At 36.6% G+C, this 21349-nt stretch overlaps 1 protein-coding gene across 2 annotated transcripts in view; it reads left to right on the plus strand.

The window, feature by feature from the left end:
• The window catches only part of DPH5 (diphthamide biosynthesis 5), a 35235-nt gene that overhangs the window by 8923 nt on the left and 4963 nt on the right, over nt 1-21349 (plus strand). For both annotated transcript variants that reach the window (XM_047785172.1, XM_047785171.1), the window contains exons 4-5: nt 5329-5437; nt 16898-17018. In XM_047785172.1, coding sequence (XP_047641128.1) covers nt 5329-5437; nt 16898-17018 — 230 coding nt within the window. The remainder of the gene's footprint in view (nt 1-5328; nt 5438-16897; nt 17019-21349) is intronic.

A 21349-nucleotide genomic window follows, 5' to 3' on the forward strand; every position in this document is an offset into this window, starting at 1 on the left:
TGTATTAGATGACTAGATGTGGGGTTTACAGTTTAGTAAGGGAGGCTGACATCAGCTGAAGGAAAAAATAATAAATTTAGGAGTTCCCGTCGTGGCGCAGTGGTTAACGAATCCGACAAGGAACCATGAGGTTGCGGGTTCGGTCCCTGCCCTTGCCCAGTGGGTTAACGATCCGGTGTTGCCGTGAGCTGTGGTGTAGGTTGCAGACGCGGCTTGGATCCTGCGTTGCTGTGGCTCTGGCGTAGGCCGGCAGCTACAGCTCCGATTCGACCCCTAGCCTGGGGACCTCCACATGCCGCAGGAGCGGCCCAAGAAATAGCAAAAAGACAAAAAATAAAAAATAAAAATAAAAAAATAATAAATTTATATCAGCTGAAGAAAAAAAAATTTTAAAAGATATATCTGTAAAGAGAAAAAATAGGGACTATAGGGGACAGATTTATTTATGCAGTCACATGGAAAATTCTTTATGTGGAGGTGACATTCAAGCAGGTATCTGAAAAGGAAAAGCAGAAGGAAGAGCATCCTAAGCAGAGGGAACAGCAAGTATTCTACAGAAGAAACAATAGTAATTACAGACCCGAAAGGCCAGAGTGATCGGAGCACAGTGTAGGCAAAGGGGACGTGAGAAGCAGTGAAAGAGGTAGGTGGGAGCGAAACATCTGAGGCCTTGGAGGGAGTAGGGATTTTGTTTGAAGTACAGTGGTAAACTTTGAGAGGATTAGAAGCAGCAAATAGTCACAACCTCATTGACATTCTTAAAAGTTCACTCTAAATGCTTGGGCGAATGGATTTCTAGGGTGGCTCTGGTGAAAGAGAGAAAAAGACAAACTGGGAAAAATTTAGAAGGAAAAATGCTGGTAGATAAGGAGAAGGAAAGAGGTAAGTCTTCAGGGATTCTGGCTTCATAACTAAGTAGTTGATGGTGCCATTTCTCGAAATGATGAAAGCTAGCAGGGAAAAAGGCTGGGAGAAATGAGAATTGGTTTTGGACCTGTTTTAAACTTAGGATGTCATACAGATGATTTGGTATCTGTTCCTGGAGTTCAAGGGAGGATTGATCCTGGTTATATGACTTTTTAAGTCATCAATATGTAGATAGTATTTAAAGCTAGAGGAATGGAGAGAATCACTTTAGTTAAAGAACAAGAGCAAGAAAAGAGGACCTAAGATGGATCAGTCTCTAGGAAACTGGCATTTCATGGTCTCTCAAGAACAGAGGAGGAGGAAAACCAATAGAGTGTGCTGTCACTGAAGCCGAGAGAAGAGAATGTTTCAGGAAAAGAGTGCTCAGGGGAGTTCCCATTGTGACTCAATGGAAACAAATCCCACTAGTATCCATGCGGATGCAGGTTTGATCCCTGGCCTTGCTCAGTGGGTTAAGGATCCGGTGTTGCTTTGAGCTGTGGTGTAGGTTGCAGACGTGGCTCAGATCTGGCATTGCTGTCGCTGTGGCTCTCATTCAATCCCTAGCCTAGGAACTTGCATATGCTGTGGGTGCGGGGGAAAAAAAGAGTGTCAGTTTTGGTATATTTCTGAAAGATTGAATAGAAAATGAGGATAGAAAAGTGTATAAATTTAAGGGCACCATGTTTGGAGTTAATTTTGGCTTTATGGAGGAGTTGGTGCTTGAGCAAGTTCTGGCTTAACACATGAAGATTGTAGGGTAGGCTGAGGGGGGTAGGGGTGGAAGGGAAACCTCAATGTAAATGAAAAAACTGAGGCCCCGAAAAAGTGCCAAGATGCTCAGAATCCTTCAGTGATTGCAAGGCCTTAAATTTTTTAAGTTTATCTACTTTTTCCTTCTTTTTGACTATGGCTGTACCAAATTGTAAAGCTTCTCCATTTGTAAATGTTTTGCAATATTCATTCTTCATCTCTTTGCTCATGCTTTTTCCTTAAAGCAGACTGTTTTTCCCAGTTTCTGTTTCATGAAATAGATTCTGTAAGACCCAGCTCAGATGCCACTTCTTCCACGAATCCTCCCATATTTTTTTCACGAGTAAGTGCTTTTTTTTAAAAAAAAAATAAACTTCTAAACAATTAATTTTCCTTATGTCAGTGACTAATCATATATAACCTTGTATTCAGATTCATGTAATATTTATTATACTTTAGTTATTTTTTTTTTAACCCCCCGGATTACTGTTGGGATATAGAAGTTGGAGCCAGTGTGGTAAGAAATACGTAAATTTTAATTGGGCCTTAAGGAATTAAAATTTGGATTAATTAAATTGGTAAACCAGGAAGGGAATAACACCAGAATGCAACAAGGCACTGATAGTCTTCCTTACATATGACCCAAAAATGTACTTTGTTTAATTTTAATAAAAAATTACCTTATTTGAATAAAAGAATCAAAAAGAAGGGAAAACTGTTTAGTCAGTCTTAATTTTTTTCTAATTTTTAAAAATCTTCTAATATTTTATTTTAAATTTTTATTTTAAAAATATTTAAAATTTATAAAATGTACCATTTTTGAAGGCACAGTTCAGTGGCATTAAGGGCCTGTATCACATTGTTTGTTATGCATCTTTCAGTATCATTCATCTTCATGAGGAAGATAACGGAAAGTGAGTTAAGTCAGTTGATGTAGGTTTCATCTTTTCCCTTTTATCTAGGTTATTAAAAGGAATGTGGGAGTTAATCACATAAAGAATGTAAATGACTAAAAAAAATACTACATCAGATCTGATTGTCATGTGAGAGATGAAAGTCTTTCTATCCCCATAAAGAGCAATTGAACAGGGTCATCATTAAACAAATTCCTTCTAAAGATGGTTCTGTTTTGATTCTATTCTATATTTTAATATGCTCTGTAACTATATGTATTTTATAATAAATGAACACATAATTTTTTTAATATTTATGTTGTGTGCCTTTTCCTTCATGGCATATACACATACACACGAATGGACTTTTATTCAGCTTTCTCCTATATGCCTTAATATGGGTCATTTGATTGCTTCCATTCCATGTAATTAATGTCTTTGAACAATATCCAGTAAGTGTCAGCATTATTATCATTAGTACATTTTCCCCTTCCTCTCATTTTCCCATTCCCCTATTTTAGACTATAGTCTAATGGTAGAATCTCCAATATAGGTTTATGATATCAAAAAATAATCAAAAATTTGGACATAGACATTATCACGCATGTATTGTCAAAGTACTGTTCAAAAGGATTGTACCAGTTTATAGTGTTTCCATTAGTTCATGGGAACACCAGTTTTGCCATTTTTCTTGCAAATATTAGTGAATTTTCAGATCAGCAGCTGTACCTCTGTCAAATATGGAGGTACCATACCTGCAAATTAATGTCATAAAATAAAATTTGAAAATAAATATACTAAGCCTTATACATTCAGATTGGTCACCCTTATGTACTTTATTGATTCCATTCATCAAAGCATTCTTTTTTTTTTTTTTGTCTTTTTTAGGGCTGCACCCATGGCATATGGAGGTTCCCAGGCTAGGGGTCTAATCAGAGCTACAGCTGCCAGCCTACGCCACAGCCACAACAACATCAGATCCTTAACCCACTGAGCGAGCCAAGAGATCGAACCCACAACCTCATGGTTCCTAGTTGGATTTGTTTCTGCTGCGCCACAATGGGAACTCCCATGAAAACATTCTTGAATCTCCTCTTTTGAAATTACCTTCAGAGCAACTCCAAGAATGTTATTAAGAAATATTTATTGCTATTTCTGGGCATGTGACACTAGAAACATGTGGGTGTGTATAAGTATATGTGATTTCAGGTAGAATCACATCCCTGGAAATAGTAATAAATTTGTTTTTATACATGTCAGTATGTGCACACACACGCACACACATTTTCCCTGTCACTAGAATGAAGCATCTTCATGAGCCGTGGACTGGGAAGAGTGCCTGGGGTGAGGGCGTTCAGCCCGTGTTTCGTACTCGTTTCTTTCTTTTTTTATGAAGCAGTGTAATCTAGGTGATTGTGATGATAAAATAACAATTTGTCACAATTTTTATAGAAATCCGAGGGGCTCATTTAATCGCATTTATAGCAGTTTCACAAAATCAAATCACTTTGCCGGGTCATTAAGTCTTCATAGTACACCAACCACATCTGGTCATTTTAAATGAACTTGTGATAAAAAGAGATGTAATTTTAAACCAGGTTTTGTTTTTTTTTTCCTGGTCATCTATTTAAATAACTCATCAAGTAACTAATTCAGTTTTTCTTAACTCACCAAGTAACTAATTCACCTTTCCTTCAGTATTAAGTAGTAAGATTCTGTTGAAAGTGATATTAAAAACATTCTTTACAGCTGGCATTTGCATTATTTTTTAAAAGCTTACTCTAAATCAAATTGATGATTGTTTTTATAGTAGTTTTTATGTTATATGTGAGATTAAAAACAGACTTCCCTGGTGGGCATTTGTTAATCTGTTTCTGACTGCCTCTTGGGCTGAAAGCCCTTGATCTTCCTACTTTGTATGCATTGACCAGTTGACAGGTTCTGCTTGTTTGTTATAGTATCTCAAACATGCTAATGTTGCTTTCCCCAGTAGAGCCTGCAGCTTTCATCAAGAGGGAAAAAGACCTTTAATAATGCAGTTCTAAATTGATGTGGGGTTCCATTTCACAGTATCCATATTTATATTTACATGTGTTCTCTCTTTACCTCATCTATCTAATTATAATCATTAGCTCTATCTCAAAAAAGGGAAGGCAGCAGGCAGAATAGGCACATACATACGTATACACACCCTAATTATACACAGTAACCAGACTGAAACAGTTATAAATGAAATGGCTCCCAGACAGATGTAAAATCCAGTTAGGATTATATCGGCCAGAACACTATTGTAAAGACAAATATCGACAGGCAGTGAAAATGTTCTGTAAATTCTGCCTTATACAGAAACAATGCCTTTAAAACAGAGCAGAAATCAAGGAGCAGGTCTCCTTGTGCCATAATTTGGAACTCTACAACAGTAACATTAAGGTTTAAAGGGAACCTAAGAGCAAAAAGTTTGAGAATTGATACTCCAGTTCAATTGCTGAGCTTATACAAATGTCTTGCTGGTATGAAAAAGAAAAAAAGCAAATTAAATCTTCTTTTTTCTGTAGCTGCTTTAAGAGTGTTTGAGGTGCAGTTCAGCATTGTGAAGGTCATGTGTAAATTTACACTTTTCTTGCCAAAGAGCCCAGATGAAAACCTTGGTCAGGTATCCCAAAGTATTTGAGGAAAAGCTTGACCCTTTGACTTGCGCTCATGAGACGTTACAGCTTTACTGTTTGAGAAAGTCAGCCTTCGTTAGTTAACCCAGCCTGACCGTTTCTCACTACAGGGCTACAACACACAGTGATCTTATTCTGAGAGCAACGAAACTGGGAATTCCTTACCGAGTTATTCACAATGCTTCCATAATGAATGCTGTGGGCTGCTGTGGTTTACAGGTAATATTGCAGAAGAATGGTATTTTTTTAGTGATATTTAGTAAAAATGTTTTATTTTCCTGCAAATTCCCATAGGTTTTATTATATTTCATGAATTATAAGACAGTATTATTTTATGTAAGACTGTATGTTAAGTTTTTTAATAGTGTATTTTTTATATTAATTTTCCTGTAGCTTAGAATTTTTCCCCCCTCATTGGAATATATCGTTGAAATTTAGAGAAAGATTTTAAAATTGTATCCAACTTGTAATACAGAAAAAGGGACTATAGCCCAATTAAATTGGTTAAGTATTCCTAAAATCTTTTTTCTTTATTCCAAATGACTTACTCTGTGTTGCTGAGGCCCATGTTTTTCTACCCAGTATTGTTTTCTGTGCCATCAAGAGCAGTGTGATGTAGCAGTCTTAAAGCAATCTCTTAAAGATCTAAAAGCCAGTGGTATTGGCTTTTAAGCCAGCTTTGCAGTTACTGATGTGTAAAGTTAGTTGTTTTTAACCCAAAAATCTTAGTTCTGAGGAGTTAAAAGAGTGCCCTATAGTTGTGCCAAGATTTTCCTCCAAGCTGCTGGCATTCACTTTCCACATTTGATATTTGTGTTCTGATACTCACACATGTACAATCCATGACGATTATGCCTGCTTTATGGCCACCAGTTTTTTTTTTGTCTTTTTGTTGTTGTTGTTGTTGTTGTTGTTGCTATTTCTTGGGCTGCTCCCTCGGCATATGGAGGTTCCCAGGCTAGGGGTTGAATCGGAGCTGTAGCCACCGGCCTACGCCAGAGCCACAGCAACGCAGGATCCGAGCCGCGTCTGCAACCTACACCACAGCTCACGGCAACGCCGGATCGTTAACCCACTGAGCAAGGGCAGGGACCGAAACCGCAACCTCATGGTTCCCAGTCAGATTCGTTAACCACTGCGCCACGACGGGAACTCCAATGGCCACCAGTTTTTAAGATTTCATTGACTGTCAAGATCTATTCCTATTTCACATATATCATAATAGATAAAAAATTTACGTCTTAGAACTTGCGTAATAAGATATTTTCCAATGTCTTCCTGGAATACATAATTTAAAATAACTGTTTACAGCAAAAAGCTACATTTATCATTGGTACCCAGTACTGTGTCTGTGGCTTTAGAGGGATCCATATTTTCTTTATTGCCAGAGACGGGTAGCTCACTTTAATTCTCTAATCATGGCCAATCATCTCAGAAATTACTGCCTTTGGTTCTCAAGAACCAGAGAAAAAGTATAAATGATTGACCTTTCAGTATTTATTACTTACTCTTAGTTGTAACTGTGTTTAGATTGGCAAAGAAGTTTGCCATCGATTTTGTCTTTTAATAAAATGCAAATGCATACTTTAAAAAAAACCTTGCCAATTCAGATCTTTTTTACACTTAAAATTGTTTCTGAGTGTTTCAGTGTGATAATAAATTGAAGTCTTGACCCTCAGATTCTCAATTGATTCTTAGTCCAGTATTCTTTCCTCTAGATAATGCTACCTTTCACCATAAGAATGATTGCCAGGAGAAAGGAAAAAAGAGAGGAATAAATTATTTTATAGACTAAAATATTTTAACCTTTAATTAATGGACTGTATTTACTTTTTTGTGTTAGTTTTATTTTTATTTCTGGTGAAGAAAATTTCCGTCATGTTTTGCTCTATGTTACGATAATAATCGAGTATTTAAAGTCTTTTGCCTTTTAAGCATTAAAATTTTAAAAAGATCCTTATCTTCATTATGTAAATCTGTTGTCCAGACTGGCTAACGCTAGACTAGGGGAACACTGTCCCTATGATCCTACATTGATAGAAGGTATAGTTCATTGCTCTCATGTTTAAAATGGATGAAGGTATGCAAAAGAGAATTTATATGAAAAGTGAGAGTCTCCATACATATAAGCCCCTAAGACCATACCTACATTTGCATAATTTTTTTGGCCTTTTTTCAGCTTCGTATGGATTTCTTTAAGCAGCCACAAAAGTATTGTTTTCCCATCTTGGTTCTCTTCTCTAATCTGGATATGACTTACCCCTTGTTTGAAAAACAGGAAGTGCCTTTCTGTTTTTTGTCTTCTATATTTATGAAATCTATAAAAGCATAATTCTTGTACCACTCAAGTTATACCTATCCCAGAAGAAGGAGGTAATTTTTTTTTTTGTCTTTTGCTATTTCTTGGCCCGCTCCCACGGCATATGGAGGTTCCCAGGCTAGGGGTCGAATCGGAGCTGTAGACACCGGCCTACTCCAGAGCCACAGCAACGCGGGATCCGAGCCGCGTCTGCAACCTACACCACAGCTCACAGCAACGCTGGATCGTTAACCCATTGAGCAAGGGCAGGGACCGAACCCGCAACCTCATAGTTCCATGTCGGATTCGTTAACCCCTGCACCACGACGGGAACTCCAGAAGAAGGAGGTAATTATTGATTTTTTTGTATCATTTTCTAAGAAAGAAGGCGTTAAAAATGATCATATGTGTGGCACACTTAAATTTTAAAATAAATGTTTGGGTATCCTGCATAATGCAGAAATTTTGACCAAGTGCTCTTCCTTATAATAGTCTTTTTCTCTTTACTATTTGGACTAGCTTTTATGGAAAAAAATAATAACCTATACCAGTGGTTCTCAGACTTTGGTATTCATCAGAATCACCTAGAGGGATCATTAAAAGTTTGCTGGGCCTTCCTTTCAGATTTTCTGACATAGTAGATTTGGGATAGGGGTCTGAGCATTTGCATTTCTCACATGTTCTCAGGTGATGCTGAAGCTGCTGGTTCAGGCACCACACTTTGAGGACCACCAACCTAGACAGATAAGAAAATTCTTAGAAAGTTAAAAACTGTACTGTCATTCTTTTAGTATGGCAGAATTGGAAAGGTAGATTTTAGTTCCCAGAAATATGCTTGCTAAATGTAGAATGTTAACAGCCTACCTTGCCATACTCTCTGACGCAATTTTCTAAAAGGGAAGTGGGCACCACTTTCGAAAGGCATTCTGTCATCTCTGTGAAAAGCTTTCCCTTGAGTTCAAAAACAACTATCCAGTTATTGAACAAAATCTTACACTGGGTAAGGTGACAGATCTGAACAGTATATTCTTTTCAACATCTTCACCTTAGGTTAAAGGGCACTAGTTTGAAATTCCTAACTTGAAAATGGGTGCAAATGTAACTATCAGTTTATCGGCTCCTTTTAAGCTGTCTTTTTGTTTTTGTTGTTTTCTGACTCAGCATAGAGAGTTTAGAATTGACCATTGAGTATTTTTTATTAACTAAAAAATTTAGTTTATTTAGTAATTTAATATGGTTTCTTAACCAGCAGAAAACTCTTGATTATCAGTATTAATGAAGGTAAGTAGTTATATAGACTAACAGTTCTACATACATACAAACATACATGCATACATACATCCAATTGATATGCATTCTATTATAGGCATGCTGTAAAATATAGTTCCTTAACCACAACCCCCAGGTACCTAATGAAATTTTTGTTGTTGCTGTTAAATGAAGGCTGCCAAGTTGGAAATTGTAATGAGGAGTGATGATCCATTTATTTAACGAATACTGTTTGCCTTCTTATTGTTTGCCTACTAAGTTCCTTTGAATACAGTGATAAACCTGACCAAAGAGCTTACATTCTAGTAGGAACGAGAGGAAATAACAAATTAAAAAAATATATGTCAGATAGTGGTAAGTATAAGAAATTTAAGTAGACTGCTAGGTTAGAGAGTGACTTGGTCACTACTGTAGTTGGTGGTCAGGGGAGGTCTCTCAGGGGTGACAGCACTTAAGATTAGATATGAGTCAAGAAGGGACAACCATATCCCAGTCAAAGGGAGCAGTTCGTGCAAAGATCCTAAAGCGGAAGTGAGCTTGGCTTGTTGAAGGAACCAAAGGAGAGCTTACTGAAGAGCAGCAGACAGGGAAAGAGTGATCTGCCCTTGGACAGGTGGGTGTAGTTGGATCACCAGGCTGTCTAACCCAACATCGTGAGTTTGGATTTTATTCTAAGTGGTGCGGACTAACTGTATTTAGAGGGGTTTAAAAAGTGCAAATATTTGATCTGATAAGTGTTTTAAAAAGATGTATATCTGGGAGTTCCCACTGTGGCTCAGCAGAAATGAATCTAACTAGTATCCATGAGGATGTGGGTTCGATCCCTGGCCCCCTCAGTGGGTTAAGGATCTGGTGTTGCCACAAGCTGTGGCATAGGTCACAGATGTGGCTCAGATCTGGCATTGCAGTGGCTGTGATGTAGGCTGGCAGCTGCAGTTCCGTTTCGACTCCCTGCCTGGGCACTTCCATATGCTGTGGGTGCAGCCCTAAAAAGACAAAAAAAAAAAAAAGATATCTCTGGCAGGTATGTGGAGATTGACTTACTGCTGCCAAACAAGACTGGAAATGAGGAAATCAATTAGTAGGCTTACTGCAGTCTTTTAGAGAAGAGATGCTGAGAGCATCTGCATGAGAGGATGGGGTATAATAGAAGAGTCAAAGAAGTGGAGCAGTGCCTATGAGAGAATTGAGATTTAGGGAGATGCAGAGAACCGTTTGTGCCTTACTGATAATCCTAGGAAAGGAAAGGGACTCTGTATGCTAGTAGATCCTTTCCTCCCATCCCCACTACCACAGTTATCACATCCTCACCCCATGGACTTGTCCATGGGTCTGGACTCAACACCATTGCCCAAGTGTTTTCTTCTTTTGGTTGGAAAGAAGTTTTTAGAGAAGTTGCCTCCTCTCCTAAGAACCCTGAGCCTTCAGGACCATCATCAATCCGAGTCGATTATGTAGAAGAGCAGGATTGGGTTTGTCTTACTCCCAGACTCTTGAAGCCATGGGTGTTTCCCTGAAGCCTTTCCTTTTGTCTTGTAAAGAATTAGAGGTGCCAGCATAGACATTAAATGTGTGTACATTAAGTGAAAGAAATGAGGCACAGAAGACCACATATTTTACGATTCTTTTTACATGATGTGGCCAGAAAAATCTGTAGAATCAGAAAGCAAATAGTGGTTGGCAGGGCTGGCAGTGAGAACAAGGATTAACTGTAAATGGACAATAAGGGATCTGATTGGAGTGATAAAATTTTTCTAAAAATGTGTATGATGATGGTTGCACAACTTGGTGGATTTGCTAAAAATCATTGCATGTACACTTAAAATGGGTGAATGTTATGCTATGTAAAATGTGCCTCTATTAAGTGGTTTAAAAAAGAAATTATAAGACGTTTGCTAGATGGCCAGGAAGGTAAAAGACATTCCCAACAGAGAGACATGTACAGGTAAAGCCAAGAGTCTTGGAAGCACTTTGAGGAATCTGCAAGGTGTTAACAGAAGCACGAGTGAATCCCTGCATACATACCATGGGAACCTTGCTATCTAGAGATTAGGTAACACAGGTCTTACATGTTTATGTTGGGCAAAAACTGATTACATACTGGAAAGAATTAGTAAAGAAAAACATAATGGCTATAAGAGAAAAGGTTTAGCGTTTAACTGCAAAGGAAAAGGTAGTATTTTACTTTTTGCTGAGGAGGTAACTAAGGCAGTCATCTAACTTTTCTGGATCTTATGTTTCTTAACTCCAAGAGGATGAGGGGAGAACAGGGAGTAATGCTTTCAAAACTAGTGGTTTTCAAAGTGCACCATGACTTATGAAGATGCTTTAAGGTCCTGCAGATAAGGAAGTAATTGACACCAAAACACAAAAAATAACCCCAAAGAGCCCAATCATATTTACTCATAAACGTCAGTGATATTCTGTGTAAAAATACATTTGGAAAAAGTTTTGACACTAAAATGTATGAAAAATACTAAACTAGATAAGTTCTAATATCCTGTAGATTTGGAAGCTAAAAAAATACTGGCCTGTTTTCCAACTTTAGGCAAAGGTTACCTAGACCAAGATATATTAGATACTCAAATTTTCATTGAGTTAATTTTAGAATTTACCACTAATAATATTAGTTATTAACTTGTATACCCTAAAATCATGTCATTTGAAAATTTCTAAGTAACGAATATTTCTAACACTTGGTTATATTTTGAAGGTTTTTCTAACCAAAGAAAAATCCATTTATTGGTGGTGGTATTTTGACATTCTTCGTAATATAAAATCAGGATTTTTCTCAGTACCTAAAAGACAAGAGGAACAACTCCTTTTCTTGAAATCTTCAAGTTAAGCATTTAGCAGCTTAATCATGGAAAATCAGAATTGCTTTTATTTATTATTGTTTCTGCTTTTGAAGAGCCATTTAAAAATAGCATTTTTTCTTGATGATAAATGACGTATATACCCAAAAAGTTAGGAAAATACACTAAGTGTAAAGAAGAAAATAAAAGCATCCATCGTCTCACCACTTGAAGGTAACCATTTTGGTATAATTTCTTTTAATCTTTTTACTTATCTCTTACTATGTGGACATTCTCCTGAATCTGACAGGCGCCTAAAATACTTTTTTTGGTCTGGTATTATTGTTCATCATTTGTGTGACAGAATATATTAATTATTTTCTAAAAATTTGGTGACTGAAATGATTTTGAGACATTTTAAAGAAAAGTAGGACACTTTGATGAAACCAGGTACTAATGATTTCTTGGCTGACTTCAGGGAAGAAGTTGTCTAATTTTCTCATCATTATGAAATGCTTCTACTTTCTCTGGCTGTTGCATGAGTGATCTTGATTATTGCCATATGTTCCTCTGTTTATATAGTGCATTTCTACTTTGGGGAAAAAAATGTATATTACTTTCAAAAAGTAACAACTCATTTCCTTCCTTTTTTAAATGACGCAACACTTATTGTGATAGTCAGCATTTTTGACTTGTAGTAGTCCTTACTGTTAGTTTTCAAAAGCATTAAATTGGTTTTATTGTTGTCCAGGTACTATTGTAGAAACGATAAAACCTAATGATTACAAAGAACATTAAACTAGGTAATAAGGTTATCAGAGCTCTAAATTACTGTGTAATTTTAGAACAACTCCTCAATTAAGTTCTCTATTCTTTTAGTCACTTTGGAATTATTTTTGACCACTTGTTAAATTGTAGGCATATTATAAATTTTCTTCTTTCCATTTCCTTTTTTAGTCACTGTCTTAATAGTTACCTTACCACCATTCTCTTCCACTTTATAGTTTTCTGCTCGAATAGTATATGTCATTGTGCCATTCTTCTACTCAAACAGCTGTGGTAAATCTCCATCCTATAAGAGTGGTCAATTACTTGTATATGTTTATGTGCTTACCATACTGTAAGCTCCTTAATTTACTCATCTTCACATCTTCCATGGTATTTTTGCAGTGCCATGCATGTAATCAATATGTAACATTTGCTGAGTTGAATGCTCATTTATTTATCTCCCCTCCCCACCTCCCACCCCTAGTTGAATCTTATCTTTGTAATTGTATGCTTTAAATTGTAATTCTTTCACTTAATTCATATGTGGGTTCTCTCATTTATACGTGAAAATATAAAGCCTGCAGCTCTCCTGTCTACATGGTCATTCAACTTTATCTGTGTACCTAGTGAGTAGCCATGTGTATAATCTTTCTTACTGTCAGCAAAAATCAGTGTTAAGCAAAATGCATGTGAAGATTAAAAACAAGTATTCTATATAAAAGAGAAAACTAGTAACTCTTGATTATATGGTTTTGTGGTACATTTTTTTTACAACTCTGCTGGCTCAGCTTTGTTTTAACGCACAGATTTAACTGATCTGATTAGTATATAAAAGACACATGTGAGGCTTAATAGAGTTCTTAGCAAGTTAAATTTGCTGATTTTTTCATATCCAGAAAATAATATTTTTTGACTTAAAAAATCGCAAAATATTTTTATTTGAACAAAACCAAAAGCACTAAAACCTAATTATAAAATAGAGTTTACAAAGCATCTGTTCCTCCAAAAGAAAGGAAATATTGGCAGTGAGATGAGTCAAAAGACTATTAAGGTCTCTCAGTCAAGTGATACTGAGAGCTCAAACTAAGGAGGTAGGAAAAGAAATAGTTTCTCCATAATTATAGAGCTAGAATCGACAGGAATTGGTACACAGGAGGATGTCAGGAATTACAGATGCTTGTTAGAGGCAAGTCAGGCAGTACCTGTTTGTAGATAGTTGCTTAATGCCATTCTAAACATTGCCATTCTAAAGATTCCCCATCTCTCTTATTTTGTTTACATCATCTCAGTCTTGCTGTGTTCAGCTTCTCCAGTCGTACCCATCCCTCTTATATCCTGTCTATTTGGAAGTTACATTCAGTTGCTCACTAGGTGGGGGGAATGCTGAATTCTTATAGTACTTCCGATATATACCTATTTTTTATAATTATTATTTATTGCCAGATATTTTTCTTTCTTGTACATCTCTTCACTCTTAACTAGTGCCTTATGTATAACTAAGAAGATCAGTTTGAACTGAGTTTTTATTTGTCTTCAATAGATAAAAACATGATCCAATATCAAGTTAGATAAACTACTTTCTCTATAACTTACGCTAGGTTAAAACAAAAAAAGGCCAGTATTTGCCTACTGTTCTTGACAACAGCTCTTGTTATAATCTAAATGTAGATAGATCTGCATCAATAATGGTTTGGGGAAATCACAGCACAAAGGCTTACATTTTTAGGATGGTAGGTTCTTAGACTTCTGCAATCTCTGTTCTCGTCACTGTATGATTTTGTTCCAGTTTCTTTTTATAGTTTACTGGTAAGTCCTTGAATTGTGAAACACAAAAGGACTGGTTCTTCTGTTCTTTGAGGTACTGGCATTTAAATGGTGAAACTCTTTGCATAATGTCCCAGAATTCATTGAAGAAGTTTGCACCACAGCCATGGAAATGGTTACAGTCTATAAATCAGGGTCCTAGAAAGAGATGCTTATGTGAGGTTTTCTTTAATCCCTCAAATTAGACAATTCAAAGACGGTTTTACACAGAGTGTTTCAGCTAGTGTTTATATGTGACTAGCATCTCAATTCTCTTTTAAATGATCCATCCTCTTCCTTTTGAGTGAAGAATTTGCCTCCGTGACTGTATTTCCATAACTGTTAAATATTGGAAACATATTTAAATCATTTATATATAGTTATATATACAATTTTCTTTAACTTTAATGGTTTTCCCTTAAAGTTTTTTTTTATTAAATCAAGTAATGTTAATATTTTCAAATCTCATCAGAAGTGCTAAAAATTCTTTTTAGGATGTAAGCAGTTGAACTTGTCAGAATTAAATCATAGATGTAGTTTAAAATATTTGGTAATGTTTTTGAGCTCACTCCAGTAGAGAAAGCAGTTGGATTGTAGCACAGCATTTTAGAACATCTTCATATCATCATTACAGACATTGTTGTTATATCATCAACTCCCTAACATTTATCGAGTCTTTACTATGGCACTAGGCATTCTACATATAGTGTCACTTAATCCTTAACGCAACGCATTATTAGGTTTCTAATTATTATACCTATTTTGCTGGGGAGTTTCTCCTGAAAGTCACCCAGCTAGTTACCATGATCATCCAACTAGTAGGGACCAGAGACTTGACTCTAGAGCTTCTGCCTGCTAGTAAGGGCGTCAGTGAGGCTGCCTGCTTCCCCAGGGCCAGAGCTTTGCTTTGCTTCTCACTTTACACCTGTGCATAGCATAATGCCTGGCATATAGTGGATGGTTTGCCCTTTAAGAGCACTAACAGTAACAGAAGCTGCCAACAGAACTAGGCTTATTCCTTATAGCCCAGGTGAATGTCTTGGAGGCATCTCACATTGGAACTCTAAATACATTTTAGCAGAGAAACCATGTTAGGTGTGGTTGGAAGATTCATACTGAATTCTTAGAGTTACATGGGTCTTTGCACACTAATCTGTGAATTTGATTGCCACTGGGTAGCATGGCTTCTATGGGAAAATACCTTTTCAGACAATTTTCAAGTGGACTTTGGGTATAAAGCCTGTTACAAGGTAGGTTGAAGGTTGTGGCCATATGAGGAATATGATGACCCTTCCCTTGGGAACTCAAAGTCGCCTTTATGAGTATTGGTGATAGTTTTTAGGATCTCAGTATATAAAAATTGGGAAAAGTTCAGCTTATCAAGGACTGGAGGACCCCAAATGTCCCCACTTCTCTGTTTCCTTCCTATATGCCTCTCACAGCAGCTTCGGGAAACTGAGAAGCTTGACAATGATAATCCCTTCTCTAGGCCAGTTTCTTTATTTTTAAAATTAAGAACTTTAGGCTTTAGCAAAGTTAGATGATTTCCTGAAGTCACTTTCAATCACACAGTTAATTTGTAGCAGAACTCAGGATGTGATTTCCAGCATCTAGTGCTTTCCAGCACTATTAAAAATTCTTTCAGGCACTCTTTAAATTGAACAATTAAATCTTTACATAGCAACCTTAGAGTTATGTTTTACCATATATTAAATCTTTGAACTAAAATGCTTTGTTCAGTGCCTAGGTAAGAACTAATATTAACATATCATTCACAGTTTAAATAACTTTTTACATGTTATTTGAGTCACACAACCCTGTGGGTAGGAAGGGCAATATGTTATCCCTGTGATGGAACATGATAGAAGATAGTATGAGAAAAAGGATGTATGTATATGTATGACTGGGTCACTTTGCTATATAGCAAAAATTGACACAACATTGTAAATCAGCTATTCTTTACTAAAAAAAAAAAAAAAAATTTAAGAGTAATGGCACACAGCTAACATGTTGCAGAACCAAAATTCAAAAGTAGATTTTTCTTAGCCTGAGATTTGGAGTTGGACTTATCCAAGTGAGATGGGCAGCCATCCTAGAACCAGGCAAGCATCTTGATGGTGCAGCAGTCAAGCAGCCTGGCTGAGCCACTTGGGGGACAGAGTTCCTTCTGCTTGGACTCCATGGTGAGGGAACAGGTAGTGGGTACAGTGAGGGGGTAGGTTTTGAGACATGGCTGCAGTGGGTAGACAGTATGTGAATTTTACTGAGACGTGTGGTGGACAGGGCCGCTTCCTGAGACCAAGATGGAGTTTCTTTCTCACTTCTAATTAGCCGTGTGACTTGGGCAACTCAGTTGATCTTTCTGAGCCTTGGTTTTTCATCTATAAAGTGAGGATAATATTAACCTTGTGAAACCTGCTATGATTGCCCAAAAGTCTTTTTTTTTTTTTTGGCTTCTTTGTGCATTCTTTGTATTTTGGTATTTTTAGCAGCTACCTAGCTAAATCATAAACTAGATACATGTGTTCTTATACTGAATGCAGAAATACTAGACTCCTTCTGCTGAAGACATCAGAATGACTCCAGTTGCTGTGGATCAAAGAGAACTTTTTGCACCCTTTTTTGTGATAGATTTGGTCCCCAGTCCACCTCAAGTTTCATTCTCACTTTTTATTTTGGTTGCTATCTGTGAAATAGTAGTTAGCGAATCGTTAAATCATTAACTTATGTTTTTATTTTTTCTAGTTGTATAAATTTGGAGAGACTGTGTCTATTGTTTTTTGGACAGACACTTGGAGACCAGAAAGCTTCTTTGACAAAGTGAAGAAGAACAGACTAAATGGCATGCACACGCTCTGCTTGCTGGGTAAAGGCCTTTGGCGTTTCCTCGGGGTCACAATGTGGGGTTGTCATATTGTTCTCTTTTTGATTTTGTGTGAAGGTGAACCTCTTCTGTGGGCAGCTAGCTAGAGATAAGAAAGGATGCTTTATGTATGCCATGCTCTTTCCCCAAATACCATATGGCTATTCCTGTGTACATGCTATAGTTCATGCTGCAGCCCACATATGCCCTTATGGAGCCCCTCCAGGTTCCATCTCTTACCTGTTTGTCCACTGAGATCCTGTTCCGGTCCATTTACAGCAATTCAACAGACTTGTATGGAGCATTTATTCTTACCCATCCCATGTCCCCCTTGAGGTGTCCTTTGAATATGCAGTATTGATGCCATCAGATTATTGATGCTGTCATAGATGTGAAAGAGACCCTGGAGATCATCTTACTGAAGCCTGTTTTATAGATGAAGTTGAGGCCCAGAGATATTGAGTCATTTTCAGACACTCAGAATTGATTGCAAAATTGGTAGAATCCAAATAGCCTGCTAGTCACAGCTTTTTTCACTGTATTATGCTGCCAAATCCTATTTCCTGACAAGGGTGGAAAGAGCTTGGATTGCTGTCTTCACATACCAAAATGATGGTACTAACGGAGCTGCAGACGCAGTGGGCTGCTTTTGCCAGCAGAGGTGCTGGAATTGTACTGATTCACATTCACTACAGTTCCTGCTCTACAGTATGTGTTACAAAAATCCTGTAGTCAAAGCTTTCATCTGTGACTCATGAACAGAGAAGAGCTAACTGGCATTTTTGATGACTTTGAAACAGTATTTACACTTGGAATCAGAAGACAAAAATCTGAGTTCTGTATACTAGCTAGAGAGTATTGTGAACCGTCTTTACTTTACCTTCATTTTTGTCAAATAGGAATAGTCTTTTCTTGCCTCAGGGTAGTGTTTAGAGCAGTACTTCTCAAATTATGTGTGGTAAAGGACTAGGTTTTGTTCTTTTATATATATATGTGTGTGTGTGTGTGTAATATACATACACATATATAATATATACAAATATATATGTGTATATATGTAATATACACACACATATATAATATATACAAATATATATGTGTGTATATATGTCATATATATACACACATATATAATATATACAAATATATATGTGTGTGTGTATATATATATATATATATATACACAATAAACACATACTTATTTATTTTAAAATTTCCAATCTTCTGTGTCAAAGTCAAATTACTCTAAGTGTTTCTAAATTCTCATTCCTGTAGTTGCTTCACCGTTTACTGGTAGCAGAATTGTCACATACTGGCATCAGTCCTCGGATCACACACTGAATTGCACTGTTTTAGTGGTACTGTGTGTGGAAGCCATCCAGTAGAGTGTCTGCCACAAAATACAGAGTCAGGACAGAGAGTGAACCCATGATTTCGGCCTTTTTAGTAAGTACAGATATCTAGAACATTAGATAAGATTCCTACTAGCTGAAAGCATTTAGGTTATTTGTATAATATAACCAGTTCTCTGTTATTCAGTAATATATATAATTTTTGTATTACCAGAACGCTAATCTATATGTCTCTTTTAAAAGAAGACTATTAAAAAGTTTTACTCAGGGTTAGCATTTCTTATAGGATAGAAATTGGAGATTATCTAGAGCAGGGGTTAGTACACTAGCCCCCATGGATCAAATCCAGCCTACTGCCTGTTTTATAAACAAAGTGTAATTGGAGCACATCCATGCTGCTTCATTTATGTGTCGTCTGTGGCTGCTTTCATGCTACAATGGCAGTGATAATTATGAGAGAGACCTTGTGGCCCTCAGAACCTAAGATATTTGCTACCTGGCCCTTTATAGAAGTTTGCCAACTCCTGACCTAAAGCGAAGTTTTTCGTAATCTAACGCGGTACACCCTGTGTTCCCCAGCGCTTCTCTTCCCCATTGTCTTGCATTATTTCCTTTCAGTCTTACCATCCATGTGAATTGCTTTATCAACTGGTTGGTTTTCTTCCCTGCTTCATAAGAGCAAGGACTTTGTCATGCTCTTATCTCTCTTCCAAATGTCTAGACGTCTGGCACAGTGTAGCTGCTCATTAGTGTTTAATGGAAGTTAATTGGTTGAAGTTTATTTTTAGTTTATTTTCTCAGACTTGATCTTACTACCCATTGGCACAGAAAATCTTCAACTTTTGCTAGTTCATTCAGTTCCAGCCAGAGTATATTCCTCTTACTCCAATAACATTGACACCTGATTAATTCTAGATCGAGATCAGTCCATGAATGCTTCTCTAATATTGTTTTGGCTTATGCCTGTATCTCACAATTAACTGGTATGAAAATATTTTCTTCTTTTAGCTTATTGTCAGTGTAATTTAGTAATTCATAATTAATGAATTGGCTTTCTAGTTTTGTCTTTGGATTTTTCCATGTGGAAAGGTACTGGTCTTCCTTTTTTGTAGTTCTTACTGGCAAGCAGACTGTAACACACTTGTTAATTCATGTGGAATATGCCATTACATATATCCATCCTGTTACCTTGAACTTGGATCCAATGAAGGACAGCCATTAGGACTTTTATTAAAGGCAGAAGTAGAAGTATATGCAACTGAGGGACTGAGGGGTAGATTCGTTGGAGCTCAGATTCTAAAGTGTGCGTGTGTTTTACAGCAGAACTGAGAGGCTTTAAAACAGAATGGAAAGAAAGGCCTTTTAAGAACTAAGCTACCTGTTAACTTCTTCCTGTAACATAAAAAATAGGGGAAAGGGGGAAAAATAGGATTTATTTTTTGGAAGCTTTGGAAAGGTGGTTAGACGATCAATTTACAGGTATTTATTTAGTGTTTATGCCCACTGTGGAGTTAGGTTCTTCTGAAATACTAAGGAAGCATTAGACATGGGTCCTGCCCTCAGGGTTTTGAAATCTAGTTGGAACTAACATGCTGGTGTACTTGAAAGTTTATAGAACAATTAAGTTCTATTGTATGGAGAGGCAGGAAGGACAAACCAGAACTTTGGCTCTTGAACTCTAAGAGCTGCCCCTTTTCTTGGCTTTCCTGGGAAAAGACAAACAAGGTTAAACAATATATCTTCCTTGCTCCATTAACAAAAACAGGAAGGTGTGAAGTATAAGATATCATGATTCCAAATTCTCATCATTTAATCACCTGGAAATTCTCCTTATTTAAATTAGTATGTATTTATTGAATGCTTGCTATGGGCCAAGCCCTATAAGGGATTAGTGAGAATATGTCATGGTAAGAAACTATAGAGAAATTAAAATTTTCTTGCAAAGACAAGACTGATGTATGTGATGTAATTGGAGATTAATAAGATATAGTATTAATAATATGGATATTTCAAAGAATAAAAAGGACTCGAAGGGAAGCCAATAAAGGCTTTCTGAAGGAGTTGGGACTTACTGTACTTAAGGGGTAGATTAGTTAGAATGGGCTGATGGATGGGGGGTGGGTAGTAGAGCCATGTGAAAAAATTTGTTCAGTAGATATTTACGGAGTATCTACTGGGTACCTTGCATTATGATAGGTGCATAAAATAGGAGAATCTTATATTCTAGCAAGCAGAAATAGAAAGGAATGATTATGGCCTGTGTGAAGACCAAGGAAAAGTATTAAGATGGGTCTGGCTTGATATTAAGTCACTAATGCAGTCTTATGTTCAGTTAAAAAGTATTTGCGTGTGAAAATTCTCCCCAACCCTCTTCATTTTAAAAAATCAAATTCTGTACAACGTATCATTTAAAAATGTAAAAAAAAAACCCCTGAAAATATCAAGTTAGAAACTTAATCACAAATAGCATTTCAGAAGCTCAAAGCAAATGAATTTATAAATGCATTTAATTTTTAAAAAATACTGTAGCTATCATGTAATAGAAATCTGAGTTGACTTATATACCATTAATTGTGTCGCAGGCCACATTTCAATAACACATATAACTTTCTTTTTCCCCTTCTATATGCCAGACAAGTGGAAATATTAAATAATCAGTGATATTTTGAACCTGAAAAATATATTCACTGCTGGTTCTAAGAACATTTAGAAATGCAAATAAAGAATTATCTCTGGAATATCTCTTTAGCATCCTTTAGAAGGGAAACTTTTATAATCACTTAGGAAAGCTATAGATGTCTATCAAAAAGACCCCTAAGTTGCGCTATATTTATTTTTGCAAAAAGAAACTTTGGCTGAACCATTTGTTTTCAGTATATAGAACAGGAAGCAGCTGTTGCTCTTGCTGCTGTGTCCTGAGTTCCTGGGAGGATGTAAAGTGATTCTGCTTTTTTACCTTCTACCAGATCGTACCAGCATCAG

The sequence above is a fragment of the Phacochoerus africanus genome, chromosome 6 (genome assembly GCF_016906955.1).
Source record: "Phacochoerus africanus isolate WHEZ1 chromosome 6, ROS_Pafr_v1, whole genome shotgun sequence".
Taxonomy (NCBI): Eukaryota; Metazoa; Chordata; class Mammalia; order Artiodactyla; family Suidae; genus Phacochoerus; species Phacochoerus africanus.